General features: G+C 40.1%; 1 protein-coding gene across 1 annotated transcript in view; it reads left to right on the forward strand.

Moving 5' to 3' along the window:
• DGKB (diacylglycerol kinase beta) overlaps positions 1-20,495 on the forward strand; it is a 492,141-nt gene that overhangs the window by 143,703 nt on the left and 327,943 nt on the right. The window contains exons 10-12 of the mRNA XM_075922292.2: positions 7,376-7,493; positions 13,398-13,486; positions 13,568-13,684. Of these exons, the coding sequence (XP_075778407.1) occupies positions 7,376-7,493; positions 13,398-13,486; positions 13,568-13,684 (324 nt within the window). The remainder of the gene's footprint in view (positions 1-7,375; positions 7,494-13,397; positions 13,487-13,567; positions 13,685-20,495) is intronic.

Genomic DNA, 20,495 nt, shown 5'->3' on the forward strand with positions numbered 1-20,495 from the left:
CTTCCCACTTGGTGCCGGGTAAGACCATTGTACTTCAATGCTTTCTGGTTGCAAAAAAACAAGAGCCAATTCAAGGTCTTAGGTGCTGAATACCTTTATCGAGAGAAAGAAATTCATGGTGGTAATACTCACAGCTGCTAGTCCATCTCTGGATTTGGTTGCATCCCTCCTAGGATAGGAAGTTCACATACAAGATGATACTATCCAAGCCAGGTGGTCCATCCAGAAATTTGCACTACATATCGATGTTCTAGAGCTCACAACTGTGGATTGAAGTAATTTCCTTCTCATCATAGAAGGCCTAGCTATCCATGTAGTGAGGCAGCATAATGGCCCAGTATGTATTACATAAATTGAAAAGATCTTTCCCCTGTTTAGAGGCAGTCAGGTGATCGAATTAATGCAGAGACCAATGAATCCTTGTCTTGGAAGTTGGTTTGCTTGGCCTCTAAAACACTCTAACCAAAAATCCTTCACACAAGATCATGAGTGGGAACTTGATAATTCTATTTCGGGCAGATACTCCTTACCTGGGGTTTTCTGAACAGAGACCTTTTCACTGTTGCTATCAACTAGAAATGTGTGAAATTTTACCTGCATAGAGAGCTTGATCACTGTCCCGTGTGGGACACATTTCTCTTGTCAAGAAGTCTCCTATATAACTTTTCTACAATGCTTCTAATCCTCAGAGTTAAAAAAAATCAGACAGGACAAAGCCATTGTAATCTTGATCTCACAAACGTGATTGAGACAGATGTGGGTTTTCCATTTCTTTTTTCTCTTCTCCTGGCAAGCCATCTTTTCCCAGCTGTGCAAAATACAGCCCGGGGGCTGAATTCAGTCTGCCAAGTCACCGGATCTGACCAGTGGACCACCCTGTTGGAACCCTCTGGCACACTGCTGCTGCGGGTTTAAAGTTCAGTCCGTGTGTGTCTGCTCTGCAGGAAGGAGGAAGGTTTGTGCGATCTCTCCACCCCCCCAGCTCAATCCTCAGCTCCTGGTGTGAAGAAACAACTGGCCAGTAGGAACTGACCCCAGCCAATCTCTCAGCTCCTATTGGCTGGAAACAACCAACCAATAGGAGCTGAGAGATTGGCCTGGGGGATGAGGCTAGCGCAAGCCTCTTCCCTGTCCAGGAACTCAGAGCCACATGGAGGGAACAGCCTGCAGCTCTAAGTGATATGGGGCTGCAACAAGCAGAGAGCCCAGCCTGCCTTGGGGGTGGTCCAGACTTAGGTAAGTGCCTCCCAGCCAGAGCCTGCCTCTGGCACTCCAGCCCCTCCTGCACCCCAACTCTTACCCCCAGGTTACCATAAAAACCTGTGCACCCCTGTTATGCTTAAACAAAGCACACAAGATCTTTTATAGGGGAAAAGGCATTATGCCGCATTTATTGAGAACACAACAGTAGCATATGCTTTTCAGTCACTCACACACAAACACCATACACGCAGTCCTGCCAGACGATGTTATAGTTACCAGTCCAGAGTCTGGATCAATCTAGTGGCCAGCCAGATCAATCACAGAGGGGGAGCCGAGCTTTGTCAGTCGTAATCCAATGCTCTCCTGGATTTGGTGGCAAAACGAATCCATAGTTCCATGGCAAAGCACCCTGCTTTTATAATCCTTTTCTCTGTTGAAGTTTATGGATTTCACTGTGCCAGTCTGTGTCTGGTGGGTTATCTTTTTTATGTTAATCATTTTCAAAACATCTTCGAAAAGCTCCTCCTATAATCAATTGTCTTTTGGGGGTGCTTACTCCACTTTAGAGTTGTCGATCTGCCAGTCTGATCAATCCTTGATCATGGGTATGCACTGATGGTTCCTCTGACGCTGACAAATCTGTCTTCACTCATGCCTGCCACTCCTTTGTTGGCCATCTGGCTCTGAGGATAACTTTCGCACCTCTTTCTCGACACATACATAACACTTTCACACACAAACAATCTTTACAAGGTCCTTCAAAGAAAAGCATAAAGAGTATCTCATATTGGGCAAAGCAAAAGACTTTATAAATCAAACCATTAAGACTCCAGCCTTCAGCATTCCTCTAATTTCATTATCATAGACACAGTACCAAAAACCCTGTCTCTTTACTTAAACTCACTAAACTTTAAAACAAAGAAATGTATATTTAACTAAAGAGCTTAATTAATAAAATGTTAAATGTGTTACCTTACATTACTACATTATTAAACCTAAAATGTAAATATAAAAAGATATAAAACTTTACTCCAACACCCCTCCTTCCCCGGTCACAATTTCCTCCCAGACTCTGTACTTCCTCCTTCACCCCTCCCCCAGGACAGAATTCTCTCCTGCACGCAAACCCCCTCCCATACCCTGCACCCCATTCCCTTGCCCCAAGTCACCACCCAAACCCTCTGTAGTCTGCAGCCCCTTTTCCCCTTCTCCCAGGTCACAGATCCCTTCCAGACTTTGCACCCCCTTCTAGTGCCACTCTCCCAGGCCAGAATCCTCTCCTGCACCCATGCCCTCTCCCTGACCCTATGTTCCTGTCCCCTCATCCAGGTCATAAACCCCTTCTTTGCCTAAACTTCCTCTCAGATCACATATCATCTCCTGCACCCCAGTCCCTTACCCCGTGCACCCTTCTGCACCCAACCACCATCCTAGTCCCTTCACCCCCTCCACAGAAAAGTGTGGCCCTTTGACCACTTTCCAAAATCTTTGTGTGGCCCCGCACCAAAAATTATTACCCACAATGCCCTAATACCTATTTTTCCCACTAAGGATTTGGGTAATGTATGTCACCCCAGACCACTCTGATTTTACTGCTGCATAGTGATAGAGATCCTACATAAGGCCCATCTATTGGATCAAACCAGAGGTCCATCTGTCCAAGTATCCCGTCTTTCAATACGGGCCAATGCTAGGTGTTCCAGAGGGAGTGAACAAAAAAGGTAATCAATAAGTGATCCATTCCCTGTCGCCCATTCCTAGCTTTTAGCAAAAAGAGGATAAGGATGCCATTAATTAGCCTACTCTCCATGAATGTATATATTTCTTCTTTGAATCTTGGTATGGTCTTGGCCTTCCCAAGATCCTCTAGTGATGAGTTCAAAGGATTGTGTGAAGAAATAGTCCATATAGCTTTTTTTAAACCTGCTGCATGTTAATTTCATTTGGTGACTCCTAGTTCTTGTGTTATAAGAGAGAGTAAATAACACTTCCTTATTCTTTTTCTCCACATCAGGCATGATTTTATAGACCTATATCATATCACTCTTTAGTCATCTCTTTTCCAGCTGAAAAGTCCCACCCTTATTATTCTTTCCTCATATGGAAGTGGTCACATATTTCTAACCATTCGTGGTCACCTTTTCTGTACCTTTCCAATTCCAATATATCTTCTCTGAAATAGGGCAACCACATCTACATTCAAGATGTGGACATAGCATGGATTTATATAGCAGCTATGTGATATTTTCTGTCTTATTATCTATCCCTTTCCTAAAAATTCCCAACATTCTGTTATTCTCTTAACCCATGACAGCTTACTTTACTAAAGAGCCTTTGGTGAGAGACCTTGTCAAAGGCTTTCTGAAAATGTAGGTACATTATAGCCACTAGGTTCCCTTTGTCTGCATGTTTGTTGACCCCTTCAAAGAATTCTAGTAGATTGGTGAGGCATGATTTCCCTTTACAAAAATCATGTTCTCTCTTCCCCAACAAATCATATTCATCTGTGTGCCTGACAATTCTGGGGCATTTATGGGCCAGCAGACAAAAAGACAGCTCTTCCCCTAGAACATATAAATTCAGTTTATAAATGGTATCATTGTGCCTCTGGTCCTAACCAAAACCACAATTATATTTATTAATAAATATCTAAAAAACTAAAATAAGTGAGCATTAACTTTATACCAATCTGGGGAGGTAAAGTTCATGATATTGTGCAACTTTTTCGTTTTTAGGGTTGGCTGTTCCTGGGTGTTTTGCTTATTTATGGTCCAATTCTTCTGCCTTAAAATAATTGACAATGCTCCTATTAACTTCAATGAAAGTAGGATCAGGACCGCAGTCAATGATAAGACTTAGTGTGAGTGAAAAAATGTTACTGTTACCATTGTGTGCTAACGTCTGTGTATGCCATATGGAGGATTCATTTTAAGTGCAATATAATGAACTGAGGAAGAGATTTGTACTGAAGATGTCCTGGTTTGAGATCTTCTAAATGACTATTTGTTGTTAAATTCTGTTTCAGAATATGGAAGTAAGATGACTGAATGTCGCTCAATACACTATGTGTCAGTAATGTGGATTTTATTTATATATAAATTCTTATACTGAAGGGGTTTGTTTCACATTATGTGGGTGCTCCCCCCACCTCTCAGCAGTGTTTTTAAAAAGTAATGTACTTGCATAATCATCTGCAGCACTTTATTGCTGATTTTTGGCAGTGCACAAGAGCAAAAATTTAATTTGCTATTTTCTAAAAGTGCATTGTGTTTATGTAATGGATTTCTGCATCAGTTGCAGCCTGTAACACAGTTAAGTGTTTTAATTGGCAGAACACCCACATCAAGACTTGTTTGTTTTTTTTATAAGGAAAATGCCAGCTAAGTTAGTCCATATGTTCTGTTCAAATAAGAAGAGGCATATTCACATGGAATGGCGAGTCTCTTAAAATTAGAAAAAAAGTAAAATGAAACTAATGTGAAACAAAATGTGTATCCATGTGTTATCGTTCATTTTATGTTAACTTTAATACAAAATCAATTGTTTTCTTTTTGAGAAGAGGGTCAGTTTGGATTGTAGGTGCTATTTAGCTTAATCCAGCACACATTGACCACATTAGTATGTCTTGGAATGAAAGTATGTAAAGTTTGTAATTATTTATCTCTCAAACACATTTACATAATTTGTATTTTGCAGTGCCTAGTCATTCTGTTAGAAGACTTAAAATGCATTTAGTACAGTAAAATTTAACAATATTAAAAATGTGTTGATTGGGGTATTAAGATAAGGGTTAACATTTAAAAATCATGGACCTCTATCTAATAAAACAGGCTGTGTACATCTGCCATTCTTGTAGAAGCTCAACAGGAATCTGGGGCTCCACTGCTACAAAAACTATTTCTGATTCTTCAGGGAATATTGGAAAACTTCCACACTCTTTGTCAGCCTTAAAGTCCCACATTAGGCATCTCCCTTGCTCTCTTTACAGAAAGAAGGCCCCGGCAGTGACCATCTGTCAGAGATGGCATGTAAGTTCCTCTTGATAATATCAGGGGAACACCATGTGGGGGCTGATCCTGAAGTGTCCAGATAGGCAAAAATATTTCCACTGATTTCAATTTCTGCTGACTTCAGTTAATGTAGGTGTTTTGTAGAAATCTTTCAAAAATGTGTTTTAAGTAGGGTTTGGTTTTGGATCAGACACAGAATTTCTCATTTCACTTTTTTACACATAGTTATCTTCATGATGTCAAATACATCCTCAGGGATTCTAATAGAGCTACATGACATTTGAGTTGTATTATGTCCATTGACTTCCTCTAACGATACTAAGACTAATGCCTCAGACAGCCCACTCAAAACCAGGGTGAATATATAGTAGTGTGAGAACCGCTCTTATGGTCTTTGGTATCATAAATGAGAAACAGCTATGTACATAGCTATTTTTTCATGTTAAAAACATTTACTTTACTTTTTAAGAACACACACATGTGTCAAAACACAACAGAGTAGAAAGTGCTTAAAAAGTATTAGCAGAGTTCAGCTCAGGTAAAGTCCAGTTGTATCCTGATACATCAGTTCAGAATTTGGTCCAGTATGTTGTGATATATTTTAGTCAGGAACATGGTATTGTTGGGTTATGCCTCCTTTGGATTAGGGTGTAAAGCCAGAATGAGAATTAGAGCAATTTATATAGATTGGGCACAAGTTTTTCTTTTTGTTGCATGCACACGTAGAATTTCTGGGTCACTTGCATATTAATTTGTTCATACCTTGCATTTTTTGCCAGAAATAATGTATTTCTTATATAATGTAATCTGAGTTAGAATGCGGGAACTGAATGTCTAATAAAGAAATGTAATATCGATGTAGTTGTGTTAGTCTGGTCTTGTTGAAACATAAGACAGGACTATGGTCTTTAAAGTGTTCCATAGTCCTGTCTTTTCTTTTAATAAAGAAATGGTCCAGGACACTCACCACAATATAGATAGAAAATAGAATATAGAATATACTCACCACAATATAGAAACACATACAACACAAAAAATCAAAGACCAAAAACTTGAAAAATTACCTCTGATCACTTTTAGTTGACAGAGATTCACTTTTTATTACCTTATCTGCTATTTTACTTATAATACAGATTATCTAATGTCTCAAAAAAAACCTTAAGGTAGTTGTAATAAGGCTGTTGATATATGGTACGTGCATCTCAGTTGCTTATTAAAACAAGTTTAATAGTTACTAATTTTGCAAAAATAAAGAAGCCTGCCAAGACACCAACTACAGAACCTGGGATCTATACAAATAGTTACAAATGATAATAAATGAAAGTAGCACAAAACAAACATTTTAAAAAATCAACCACGTTGTATTTATATAAAAAAATCCTCAATGACAGCCTTTAAGAGTATTTTGTTAATGGGAACTAATACTGATTGAAATGGAGAAGAAATCTTTCAAACATTCATGTTTTCATTCACTTTTTTTAAAAGCAAGTGCAATCTACCCTAGGAGACTATAAGGCAATATCCCTCTAGTGACTGGCCCACCCTCAAGATTCTGCTACTGCTTCCAGCTGGAGGATTTAATCCTTTGGATCAAGTACTAGGGGCTCACGTTTTAGTACTGAAGGTCTAGGATATAAATCCCACTGTCAGCCCAATTAGGATAGATAGATGTGGATTCCTAGAATGTAGGCCCAGAACGGATCATTTTTATCATTGTCTGTCATCTTGTTTAATGCAGACCATATCTGGTTTCCACGGCAAGTATGTTCTACAACCAGAAGGCCCCAAAATAAGTGTTGAAATTAGAGCAATTTTATATCTGTTAATTCTGCAGCAATATATACTTTAGAACTAATTCCCATCTAGTTAAATAGCTGCCCTATTACATTTATGGATAGCTATCTGTTGCAGTCTTATTAACAACAGGTATCTATCTTTCTTCATGGTTTTGGAAATGTATAGGTATCCATGAGCTTCTGAGGAATCTTATCACATCAGTGAGTAATTAGCCAGGATTATATTATGATCTGGTGTGAAGTGTAGTAAATGAAGTAAGAGCATGACTTTTATGTTCTAGAGTCCATCTCTAATTTTTATTGGCACTTATATATTTTAATGTTTATTTCATTAAATAAAATATGTTTCTTTTATGTCCTGTGCAGAATGTGAAGGATGACGGGCAGCATGTATGGAGACTGAAACACTTTAACAAGCCTGCCTACTGTAATCTTTGCTTGAACATGTTAATAGGAGTAGGCAAGCAGGGTCTCTGCTGTTCCTGTGAGTATATGTACTACAATGAGCATTCTCTAGTATGCTGCTTGCTAAGTGTTACATTCATAGTAGAGCTACTAGATCCTCTGTGTCCATGCTTCTGATGCCATATTGGTTATTTTTTTCCTGTTTTTTACACTTGAGTGTTTGATCCAGTTGTAAATTATTCAAACAGCGAGACTTTCTAAAACTCCCTTTGAGAGAGTATCCTGTATTATTGTGACCTCTATATTAGGGCATATCTTCTTATATCCTGCATATGTTTCACCTTGAGTAATTTCTTCCTGTACATCTTTGTTGTCATGTGATCTTAAATATTTCTTCTCCCTCTCTCTGGTATTTCCCTTTTAAAAATAATTGCAAATAGGTATGTTATTTATATTCTTCTTTAGTCATCAATGAGCTCAAGTACTGCATAGCCATATTTAGTTATACTAATCTTCCTCATAACTCATTCTGTCTAGCATACTGGGGCCTGATTGTCAAAGTCCCAGGATCCTAGGATTGGCAATCAATTTGCATAAATGCTATCACTTTCTGTACAATCAAAAGTAGGGCTTCCAATTTTCTAACTGCACAAAAACAGAACACCTTTGTCCCACCTCTGGCCTGCCCTCCACCGCTCGGTCCATCCCCTACTCTGTCACTTGTTCTCCCACACCCTCTCTCTCTTTCATAAGAGTGGAGTGTGGGGGGTCTGGGTGTGAGGGCTCCAGATGGGGGTTCAAGCTTTAGAGAGGGGCCAGAAGGAAGGGGTTCAGGATGTGGGAGAGGGCTCCAGGCTAGGGGCAAGGGGTTGGAACATGGGACAGGGTGAGGGCTCTGGCTATGGGTGTAGGTTCCGGGGTAGGGCCAGGGCTGAGGGTTTTGGAGTGCAGGAAGGGTTGCTGGGTGTGGACTCTAGGAGAGAGTTTGCATGTGGGAGGGGCAGAGGGTTGAGGTACAGGGTATGGGTTCTGGGAAAGGGTTAGGGTACAGGAGGGATAGCAGCCTGGTGGAGATGGTTGCAGTGTTGGAGGTGGTTTGGAGTGCAGACTTTGGCTGGATGGCATTTACCTCAGGCAGCTCCTGGTCAGTGGCTTAGTGGGGGATGCCAATCAGACTTTTGACCAGGGCCCCCAGAGTCTCTTTTCAAACAAGTATTTCAGCTGAATATTAGACCCCTAGCAACTTTAATCAAAAAGTATTTTTTGTCACTTGTCCTGATATTTACACATCTACTCTGGCTTCCTTATTTCAGATGTTATTAAATTTCACTATTTTCCCATATTGGGTCCAGTAATCTGTGTTTCTCTAAAGCACAACTTCCAAAAAGGCTCCCTGTCTTGATTCAGAGACATCAAGAGATGAAGACTCTATCACTTCCCTTGATAATTAGATCCAATGGTTAATCACTGTGTAAAACAAAACAAAATCCAGGGTCTGATTTCCTATTTGTATTTTTAGCTTCCAGGCATTGGTTTTGGTTATAACATTCTTTACTAGATTAAAGAGTCCTTCAGTAGCCAGTATTTCCTCCCAATGAAGGTACTTATATACTGTAATCAAGTCACCTCTTCATATTTTTTTGATGAACGAAACAGATTGAGTTCTTAAAGTCTGTCACTGTAAAATATTTTCTCCTTCTCTTGTGTCAAAATTAGCCCGTCAAAGATCTATATCTTTCTGAGCATATAATCCTACTGATGAACTTCAGACTACCAATTGTGAATAGAGCTGGCAGAATCAGACATTTATCTTTTTAAATAGTGGATGCTATACCATTTAGGAACTGAATCCTGCATATATTGGTTTCCACATCAGATAGATACAATGAACTGAAGTAAAATAGCCCTCTTTACTGCAAACAATTTAAATACCTGTCTAGCAATTCCTTTTGTCCAGGAGTACATTCTCTGTAGTCCCCTTTTCTGCTCTCAGCTCCTGGGCTTTATAAAGGCTCCTTCTGTTCTCATCTAATTAATCCCTGCTTCCTGACTTCTTGTCCAGCTGCAGCCTGGGCAGTTAATTGATTAATTGGTTCTATTAGCCACCTTAACCCTTCAGGCCTTGTGTGTGGTAGACAACCCATTACATGCAGAAGGAGCTTTTAGCCAATGGAGCTGCCTTTGCGGAACTGTATCATCTCCTTGGGCATGAAAGGGTATGATCCTGTCCAGGTCTGGACAGATCACAAGAATCTGGAAGTTCTACACATAACCTGAAGATTCAACCAATGTCATTGAGCTAGAATCATTGGGTTGGAAGAGACCTCAGGAGGTCATTGAGTCTAGCCCCCTACTCAAAGTAGTTCCAATCCCAACTAAATCAACCCAGCCAGGGCTTTGTCAAACCAAGACTTAAAAACAACTAGGGATGGAGATTCCACCCCTCCCTAGGTAACCCACTCCAGTACTTCACCACCCTCCTAGTGAGAGAGTTTTTCCTAATATCCAACCTAGACCTCCCCCACTGTAACTTGAAACCATTGCTCCTTGTTCTGCCATCCGTCACTACTGAGAACAGCCTCTTTCCATTCTCTTTGGAACCTCCCTTCAGGAAGTAAAGGCTGCTATCAAATCCCCCTTCACTCTTCTCTTCTGCAGACTAAATAAACCCAAATCCCTCAGTCTCTCTTTGTAGGTTATGTGCTCTAGCCCCCTAATCATTTTGTTGCCCTCCACTGGACCCTCTCCAGTGCATGCACATCCTTTCTACAGTGGGGGGCCCAGAACTGGACACACTACTCCAGATGTGGCCTCACCAGAGCCGAATAAAGGGGAATAATCATTTCTCTAGATCTGCTAGCAATGTCTCGTCCTAATGCAACTTAATGTTCTATTTGCCTTCTTGACTACAAGGGCACACTGTTGACTCATATGCAGCTTCTCATCCACTGTAACCCCCAGGTCCTTTTCTACCAAACTACTACTTAGCCATTCGGTCCCCAGCCTGTAACAATGCTTAGGATTCTTCCATCCCAAGTGCAGGACTCTACACTTGTATTTGTTGAACCTTATCAGATTTCTTTTGGACCAATCCTCTAATCTGTCTAGGACACTCTGGACCCTTTCCCTGCCCTCCAACATATCTAGCTTTTCCCCTAGATTAGTGTCATCTGCAAACTTGCTGAGAGTGCAATCCATCACCTCATCCAAGTCATTAATAAAGATGTTGAACAAAACCAGTCCTAGAACCGATCCTTGGGGCACTCTGCTAGAAACCAACCACCAACCTGACATTGAGTTGTTGATCACTACCCATTGGGCCCAACAGTCTAGCCAGTTTTCTGTCCATCTTACAGTCCATTTATCCAATCCATACTTCCTTAACTGGCTAGCAAGAATACTGTGGGAGACCGTATCAAAAGTTTTGCTAAAGTCAAGGTATATCACATCCACCAACTTTCCCATATCCACAGAGCCAGTTACCTCATCATAGTAGCTAACCAGATTGGTTAGGCATGACTTGCCCTTTGTGAATCCATGTTGACTATTCCTGATCATTTTCCCTTCTTCCAAGTGCTTCAAAATGGATTCCTTGAGGATCCCCTCCATGATTTTTCCGGGGACTGAGGTAAAGCTGATCTGGTCCTCCACCTTCAGAGAATATTCAAAGAATACTTACTTGGCTCTAAAGAGTCCCTCATAGGCATTATGCTAGCCAAAAGCAATAATGTGCCTTTAAACTTGTCATAGGGGTTAAAGGTTGGACTATTGCCCCAAACTTGAGAACAGACAACTATTTTGCCAAGCTTGACCACCAATACTTGGATCCTTTTTAAATCATCAAACAAATAAACTCAGTGCCCTTTAAGCTTAATATCCCAGGATCTGTCAAGATACATTCTCTCTTTCATGTTTCCCTACTCAAACTATTTAACAATCCCTTCTGTGACTGGGTAGATTCTTTTCACCCCAAAAAAACAGTTCAGGGGCAGAAGGAATGCAAAATCTATCAGGTCTTTGATTCCCAATAAGTCAGAAGGAAGCTCTCATAGCTGACAGACTAGAAGTGGTACCAGGCAGAGGAATGATCCTCATGGCCAAAAGAAAATGCTCACACTGTCTCTTCTGGGAATTTCACTAAAGATATTCTGAAAAGCCAGGGTCAGCGGCTGTTAAGAGGAACCATGGAGGCATGCTCTAGACACAACCTCTGGCAACACTATGATCAAGACTAGGCTCAATGAGCTATCGCTAAGTGACTGTGTACCCTGATTGGACAGAAAAGCCAGCGCATCATTTAAGCCTTCTAATAATTGTAGTACATCAGCTGCTCAATGTCTTCTACAGCTATAGCAGTATCACTTCTGTTTCCTATACTTGTCTTTGCACCAACCCATACTTGTTTGTGCCTCAACCCTATCCTCTACCTTCCTCTGATCCCTCTTGCTCTAATCATTGGCTTGTCTCCTAACCACTAGGCCTGGCTCTTGTTCTGATCTCCAGGTCACACCACCTACATCCTGGCATATGACAAGAATATTCTGTGCCTGTGTCAATAACAATAATATGAAAATAGGATGTTTCCTATCTAGAAAATATAACTTCTTTGGGAGAGAAGAGTGCTTCTATTTGTAAACTTTCTCATTTGCGTCACATTTACCATGACCTTCTCTTTGCTACAATATCCTTCTCTTTTCTTTACTTGCTATGTAGCTTGACATTCAGTTGATCAGAGTGGTGATTACTATTGAAAAATGTAGGGATCTTAAGGTGTTCCTTTCAGTTTCTCCAAGTATGCAAGTCAGAAGGAACCTGAGTTTACTCACAAACCACTCTGATGCTTCCATATCTTTCGGAAGCCCACCTCCATTCTTTCCACCTAATAAATGATTCCCCTCTCACATATTTTAAAGCATTGCTATAGATTGCAAATTTTTTTGTTTAAAATTGTGTAGGGAGGAAAAAACAACAGCTAGAGACCTGCAGGAGGCCCCACCATCCCTCTATGGCACAATCAACAATGTTACTCCCTGCAGTTTGTCTGATTAATGGCTGCACCTCCCACTGGGTCTATGTAATAGGTGCAAGCAAGGTGTTTAGAAGTGCTTTGTGTTTAATTGCTGCCAAGGCCAAAAGCATGAGACTTATCTGATGCAGGCAAACATTTATCCTTAGCTTTAAATAGTTGAATCTATTCAATGCTGTCATTATAAGCACTAGCATTATTTCCTCATCAACACACGGTAATGCACTAATGTTAACTATTCAATCATCACAGAAATATGAGAGTAGGGTTTTATAATTGAAGTCAGGGGAGCTTTGTATCATTAACTGACACTTTTATATTCTCCCATTATAGTTAGTGTGATCTTTATAGACAAGGTTTGTCAATAAAAGACAAGTATGTAAAACTGATGGTAGTGAATTTGCGTTTCTGTATAGAAGTAACATGATGGCAAGAAAGAGTTGAACTTTGGATGATTACGTGAAATGTGTGACAAGAATAGCTATCTGGAAATGAACTAATCAACCATTTAAGATTTATAAATCAATAGAGAGAATAACATAAACTCATTGGCTTTTATTTTCATGCTTACCAGCTGCTCTTATGCCTATAGTTTGTAAAATATAGATTTCTTCCTACTAGCAAATGACACCAAACCATTTGGCAGTCATCAGTTTGTCTTTAATATTATTGTCGTTCGGGAATTATTGTGAAAAATTTTAGTGAGGACTGATTTAATTAAGCATTTCCTGCTGTGCCATGATAGAGGATTCTTGGATTTTTCACTTGCATAATATTTCCTGTACTAATTGGCCTTTTGTATTGCATGGAAAAAACAGCCTACTTTGAGTCTTTTATTGACTGATTGGATTGATTAAATAGTAGTAGATATGAAACCGAGTTCTACTAATGTCATTTTTTCATAGAAATATAGTCAGAAACAGCATTAACTCAGTCTTAACATGCTTCTCTTTTCAGTTTGCAAGTACACAGTCCATGAACGCTGCGTCTCAAGAGCACCTGCTTCTTGTATCAAAACATATGTGAAGTCCAAAAAGAACACCGATGTAAGCCTGTGGTAGCATTTACTTTGACATGTAGCTATTAAAGTTGGTATTTGTACCTACACCTGCATTTTACTTTCATAGGTAATGCACCACTACTGGGTAGAAGGAAACTGTCCAACAAAATGTGACAAGTGTCACAAAAATATAAAATGTTACCAAGGCCTGACTGGACTTCATTGTGTGTGGTGTCAGATCACAGTAAGTACCTATAGTGAAAACATTAGGCTGAAAACACTGCAGCTTCCTTTTACAGTCACCTGTTGCAAAAAGTCTGTTTCAATTTTACCATCAGCTATGGTCAGCATGCACATGAGAGAGGTATTTTGAATATGCCAATGAGCATCTAGGTGGCATAGCCTAAATGCACTGAAACATATTCTTTTCTCTATGACAATATATGTCTCTGTTAAATGTAATTCATTAGAGTGCTTCTGCTGTATTTTAGAGAAAGGTGAGAAATGGTTTTCATTGTGGATAAACGTAAAGGGCAAGGTTTCTGTGAAGTTAGGGCAAAATCACACCTATTGTTGAACTGATGCATAAGAAGAATAGAGTTAATGGACTGCATGTTTGTCCCTAAAAACAGAAAAGTAGAATGTTTTCATACCACATGAGACTAGTAAAAATAGAGGGCTAGGAAATCCAGGCACCAGATCCAATTTTTCTCTAGTTAATGTGTATTCACTAGCAGCTGTCTAATGGAACCAATGTGATTCAACGAACACTGATGTTGTGGGTGGGATCTTTGTGGTAGAAGATATAACATCGAGGATCCTTACTCCTCGTCATTGAGTTTCCATGATTTGAATCTAAATGTGGAAAAAGTCAATACTCCTTTGTTTTTTTTAAATTCTGAAAGATTAGACATTTGTTCAATTTTCTAAAAAATATCATGGGATAATACATTTGTGAATGTTTGGGTAATTTAGGATGTACTTAACTACAGGACAAGTAAAAACTTTGAAACATCATAAAAAGAAAATAGGTTCAGATTATTTTCAGTTACAAACAGTTAAGACTACATATCTATCAATATTTTAGAATGAAAAATTTGGCTTAGGTGTTTTACTCTCAGAACAAACTACCTAAACGTTGATGGCAATGTGGGTAAATAAGTAAAATCAGGCAATTGTAATCTGATGTTTTCAGAAATGAATAGCTAAAACTGCCAGCAAAGTGAAAATAAGCTACAAATACCATGCATCTCTGAAAATCAAGTGCATTTTAATTAAGATGTTAAATATTAAATTGTTGCCAGATTTTAAAATTTATTTAGTTACTTAAGAGGATTTTCAAACACTTAGATGCCTAGGCCCTATTGCATTTAGAAGCAGAGATGCTTTTGAATATTCCTCAGGTGCCTAGATGCATCTCAAGGTACATACATGCTTTTTTAAAATCTGAGCCTTGGGATCCTTAAATTTAGATTGCAAAATTGTAAATATTAGCCCTGGAGTTTCCACATCTGTCAACCATATTTTTTTTATATCTGCTAATATTTTAATATGTGGGTTTTTTTTCCCTGAAAATTAAGGTGCTTTGCTTTCAAACTCAGTACATTCATCTTTTCCATTTGCTTTTTGGAATTCTAGTGTAAATTAGAAATGGTCCACTAGTAAAAAGCCTACAAGCTTTTCCCACCTTCAAAATATGTGCTTCATTTTTTGTACCACTTCTCATATAATATTAATTTCCCGTGTAATTCCAGTTCAACACCCTTTTTTAACCTTTTCTCCTTCTGTCACTATCACGGCAGATACAACAGAGCTGCTTAAATGCCTTAAAACTACCAATTTAAAACCAAAGCAAAGCCCATATATTTATAGCACTGTACTGAAGTTATTAAAATGGTCATCACTCTTTGTGGTCATCATTTTCCACCTGCTTATGTACACCAGCAGTTCTCAACCATCGGTCTGAAGATCAGTGGCGGGCCATGAACCCCTGCCTGCCTGCCAGGCCGCAGTACCCTGCCGGGACATGTCCCCAGTTTCTAGTGAGTCCTTCCCACTGGGAAGCTCCGTTCCCTATAAGGTGCATACTTGCGTGTGCACTAAAAATGCTCCTCCTACAGTGAGGAACACTGTAGGCTGCCCCGTGTGCTGTGTCTGGAGCCAGATATCAAATATTCAGTTTCAATGAGTTTGGATAAGAAGACCTCCTTCCCTACCCAGTTGTGTCCTGCCTCAGAGCTGGGTTTTTTTTTTCTCAAGGAATCTTCAGAGGTCTCCAGACTTTCCTGCCTCGTCCCTAAGGGAAGTCATCTTGCTTTAGTCTACTCCACAAATTCTTTGCTTTCACTATGGTCCCTCATTTCTGCATCTCTTGGGCATTTGGTTGTGAGATGTACTGTATATTGATTGAGGTTTATTCTGTCTGTCTCTTCAAGAAGTCCTTCTAAACAGTAAAAGCCAGGACCATCAAATCTGGTATACATCTTCCTCTTATTATAACTTAAAGCGAGGTAAGGGTTCAGCTGTGCCAGGAAAATTGGATGTGCCTGGAATGGGACTGCTTCTCATAAAACCATACAGAAAAGAGACATTATTACCAGACAGATGAAATGGGCTGGATGAGGGTACATTCCCCCACCCCTTCTGGAACAGTTCTAGCCCCAAGCTTCCTACCCTCTAGGCCCCCTTCAAGGAGGGGATGAGGGGGCTGAATCTCCCTGATTCATATGGGAATATTGCTGGCTGTTCTCCTTCATCAGGGAGTGAGGGAAAAGTGCACTGTTTGCTGCATTTCTCACTCTGACATGGTAGCATAGAGGGCAGATGTACCTGGACCTACCTTAGCCGGGAGACATACACCCCTCTCCAAGCTGTGGCTGCTGCAGCTTCTGCAACCATGGAGAAGTGCTTCTCACCTGGCCCCTACCTGCTATGGGGAAGGATAGTTCTCTTTCCCTGGGACAGCCTGCATACTGAACTCCTTATCCCCAGTCCTGCCCTAGAGCAATGATTTAAGTGAAGCATGTACATTTTCATTTTATTTTCCAAAAAAACAAAAATTGAGTAAAGGACCCAAGCAATGGTGGGTAAATTGTCTGGTAAGTAATAATGTAAAATTGCTATTTTATTGTTTATGTCCCCGGAAAAATCATGGAGGGGACTATTTTATTGTTTATGAAGCATTTTCTTTCTTATGAGTTGCTTAGTATTTTGCTTTACTCTGTGACTGTTATTTTCATTAGCTATAGCATACACATCTTTGGCTATTCCTTGTGTTTTCTACACTTTACTTCATTTGTCAAAGATCAGCAGAGACTAATAAGAAGATTAAACTATTTTTTCAGAGATAAGTTTGTGTGCCATTGAGAAGTAGAGCTGCTAATTATCACTGAGTGTGTGAAGATACTTTTTATTTGATGTTACATGGTCTAGTGTGGATTAATTATGGTACAAGTAGCCTTACCACTGAGGCAGGAATTAGCATAACAAATGCTTTAGATTACAGGGCTACCAAAATATCCTCACAATAAGGTTTTAATACTCAGAGTAAATCCAAACCCGTTAACTTTTATTTTCTGTTGCTAAGTAACAGCCTGAAAAGATAACTTTGCCATATAAAGGAGTATAGACAAGACTAATACTGGGTGTCATTTGCTTCAAAATTCAGAAATAAAATGTCTACTTTTTATTGTGCTAGACAACTTTTAACAGTGTGTTACTGGAAAAGTGTATATATCATCGACTGAATTGATCATATGGTAAGTTTGATACAGATAATATCAAGATGGTAAATTATCTGAAGAGAAATGAATAACTCAATAACTGGAAAAATGTGATTTATAGGAGCTGTGGAACTACATATTTTACATAACCTGCTAAATGAAATATTACCTAATCAGCTAGATGCTGTATGTTACCTATTTAGCTATTTAATAAACACATACACACATTTTCTAGGGTTATAAATGTTTATTACACCAGCGTACCCCCTATCAATTAAAATATACATAGCTGCTAATAAAACAAATCCATTTGGAATCATGCTCTTATTATGGCATACATATGCTGTCTGACAGACTTAATCTGCAGTATATTAAATCAATGTAGAGATAATAAATGACACCAAATTCCGTGCTTTAAGTGGCATTTTTATTGTGATTGTCTGGTAATATTTTAAACCATAAAAATGAAACTTGAGTAGATTGCATCTGTCTCTATAAACAAGAGATAACATTATAGCTTTGTGTTGCTTGTTTGGGTGTATAAAATAAAAACATGCTGTTAAGGGAAAATTTAATTAAATTTTTGGACAACAAGAAGAAAACCCAGACTTGTATCTAATTCAGGGTACATCTAGACTAGGGAGCTTTTCCTGGATACCAAGGAACGCGTATGCTTTTCTGAAAAAATTTTTGGAAAAGCAGATGCGTTTTTCAGCATCCCTGTAAATTATACTGTAAACTTTTCTTTTTAGTGTAGACAGAGCTTCAGACTACTTTTCTTCAACAATTTGTATCACTAATTGTATTTCTTCATATTTTATGTTGGCTTGAACTTTTAAAATCCCTCCCTTTCTTCTTTTGAATAAAGTAGTAAATCAATGATGGTAATATTGTAGTAAAAAGATGGTGATATTGTACAGCCATGTCTCACTCCTCTCTTGATATCTACTATATTTTCATTTTTATTATCATTGCATATTAAATTGCCTTGAGTCCAACATAATTGTTTTTTATTACTTAAAGTTCATACTCACACGTCTTAGTATGCTGAACATAGTCATAGATGATAGATTCCATCAACTGCTTTTTGGAAGTCAATACAACACTAGCATACTGTTTTCCCCATTTCAGTTGATCTTTCTAATATGAGATTCAGTTCATGATAGTCTTTATCGCACCCTTTCCACATTTGAAGCAATTGTTCTCTTATCTTATTCATCTGTCCTCACATTTGGTCTTGAACAATTGCAAAAGTATTTTAGGCTATCTTGTAACTGTACACAGTCACACGTGCCTTGTTTTGCCATTCTCCACCCCCATTATTCAGTCTGAAGCCCAGAAAGAGAACATTCAGCATGAAAGCTAGCAAGCATGGTGAGGTGATATGTATATACCTCTGCTATGACCTGGCCCCATGTGGCTTTTGCTATGCAGTATGGACGGAGTTGGGGGGGCAGGAAAGGTGTACTAGGTCCTGAGATTCAGTAGTCCTCCAGGGCCACTACCACAGTGCACTGATGCCTTTGCTGTATGATTCTTATCCAAAGGTACTAAGAGCCTCATCCTTTGAGTGATCTACACTGAACATTTCAGATCAGTTCTCTCTTGAACTCTGTTGATTGCCACAGCTGATTACAACTCATGTTCCAAAAGCTGCCACCTGGTCTCTTAAGCACATCTGGGTGCTGATCAATGTGTGGTCAAAGTACACCTTCCTCCACAACTTTGTGCTTTCATCAGATTCCATCCCAGTGACAGGAGCATTTGTAGCACCTGAGGCTCCTATACCAGAGGGTGAAGGAATCCAACAATCTGGGAAAGGACCTACTACATGTCCATGCTATGATTAGCTGGATTGGTGCTTTCCAGGGCTCTGGTGCCTGAATTGACTCATGATCCCTTTCTCAACCCAGCTGGCCTCATTGTACAACAGGATGCCAATGAGGGGCAGGTTGAGGAGGCAGCAAGGACCTCAGAGGAATTCCAAGAGGAAATCCTGGCAGACCCCGAGGAAGTGGATCTTGTGATTTCTGCACTTCTACCCAATAGACCCATCTGAATCTCTACTCAGGAGGATTTTAGCCACTAAAAGAACCAGAAGAACCTGGGGCTGGTAAGTTATAGTACATTTGCACATGCCTCCCAAATATCCCCATTTGCTTGGGCAATACATACTTGAAGGTACCAGATCCTTGATCCACTCCAACGTGATCCCCAACCAAGATTTGGCTATAAGTCAATGGTTTTATTGAAATTCCACGATCCACTGTATCAGAAGCAGCAAGGGGGAAAGCTTAAAAGCCGGTTCCCCCCAGCACCGTCTCCATGGTGCAGGGGGAGGACAGAGGAGGCAGAGCTGCAGTGGTTCCAAAACCGGTACAAGTAGGGACTGCTCAGTACTGGCTCATGCTGCCCCAGTAGCTAACTCTGCTGTGGCTCTGTGTTTTAAATGAAATTCCATGATCCACTGGGATCCCTCTGGGCTCTTGCTGCATTTTAAATGTAGTAAGTCACAGAGCCAGCATGAGCCATGACTGCTCAGTCCTGGCTCGTGCCATCCCCTGGGAGTTAACGCTGCTATGGCTAAGCAGTTTAAATGTATTAGGAGCCAGGCTGCGCACCCAGCTCCTACTACATTTAAACTTCAGAGCCGCAGCAGGGGTAGCAAGCACTCCCCCTTATCGACTAATCAAGTAGTCGATGGAAATTCCATCAACTACTCGATTAGCTAATTAACTGGTACTTAACATCCCTACTGTTAAGCAGTTAGCAGAAGTTATAACAGTGGTGCGCAAACTTTTCTAGTTGCACTTCCTTATCATTATTGGAATCTATCTCTGTTCCCCTCTACCCCACTCCATTACTTCATGTTCACACATTATTAAGCAGTGGAGCTTGGGCTAAAGATGGAGCTGAAGCTAGAGGTGGAGCCAGTCTGAGGGTAGAGAGAGAATGAGAGCAGGGTGGGGCTAAGGGTGGAGCATGGGATAGAGTGGAGCTGGGTTTGGGGGCTGATCAAGACTTGGATCTGAATAGGGTGTGGGGAGGAGAATAACTTTGGTCAGATCTGGTCTGGGGGCAGAAAGAGACTGGAAGTTTGGCTATCCTTCTGCCCCCTGTGGGGACTGGGCCCTGCCACATTCCACCCTCTCCAAATGGTCTTCCATGTCTCCCAAGGTTGCATGCCCAACAATTTGGGGACTACTGCTATAACAGATGACTAATGAGCAGTTATTGTGCCTCAGTATCTGTGTGTTTCTCAGCCAGCACTCTTGTTGCCATAGTCCCTAGGAGAGAACTTGGGGGAGGAGGAAGAGGAGAGTCAGTGGGTTC

This window comes from Pelodiscus sinensis, chromosome 2, assembly GCF_052426305.1.
Source record: "Pelodiscus sinensis isolate ZL-2025 chromosome 2, ASM5242630v1, whole genome shotgun sequence".
In the NCBI taxonomy this organism is placed as follows: Eukaryota; Metazoa; Chordata; order Testudines; family Trionychidae; genus Pelodiscus; species Pelodiscus sinensis.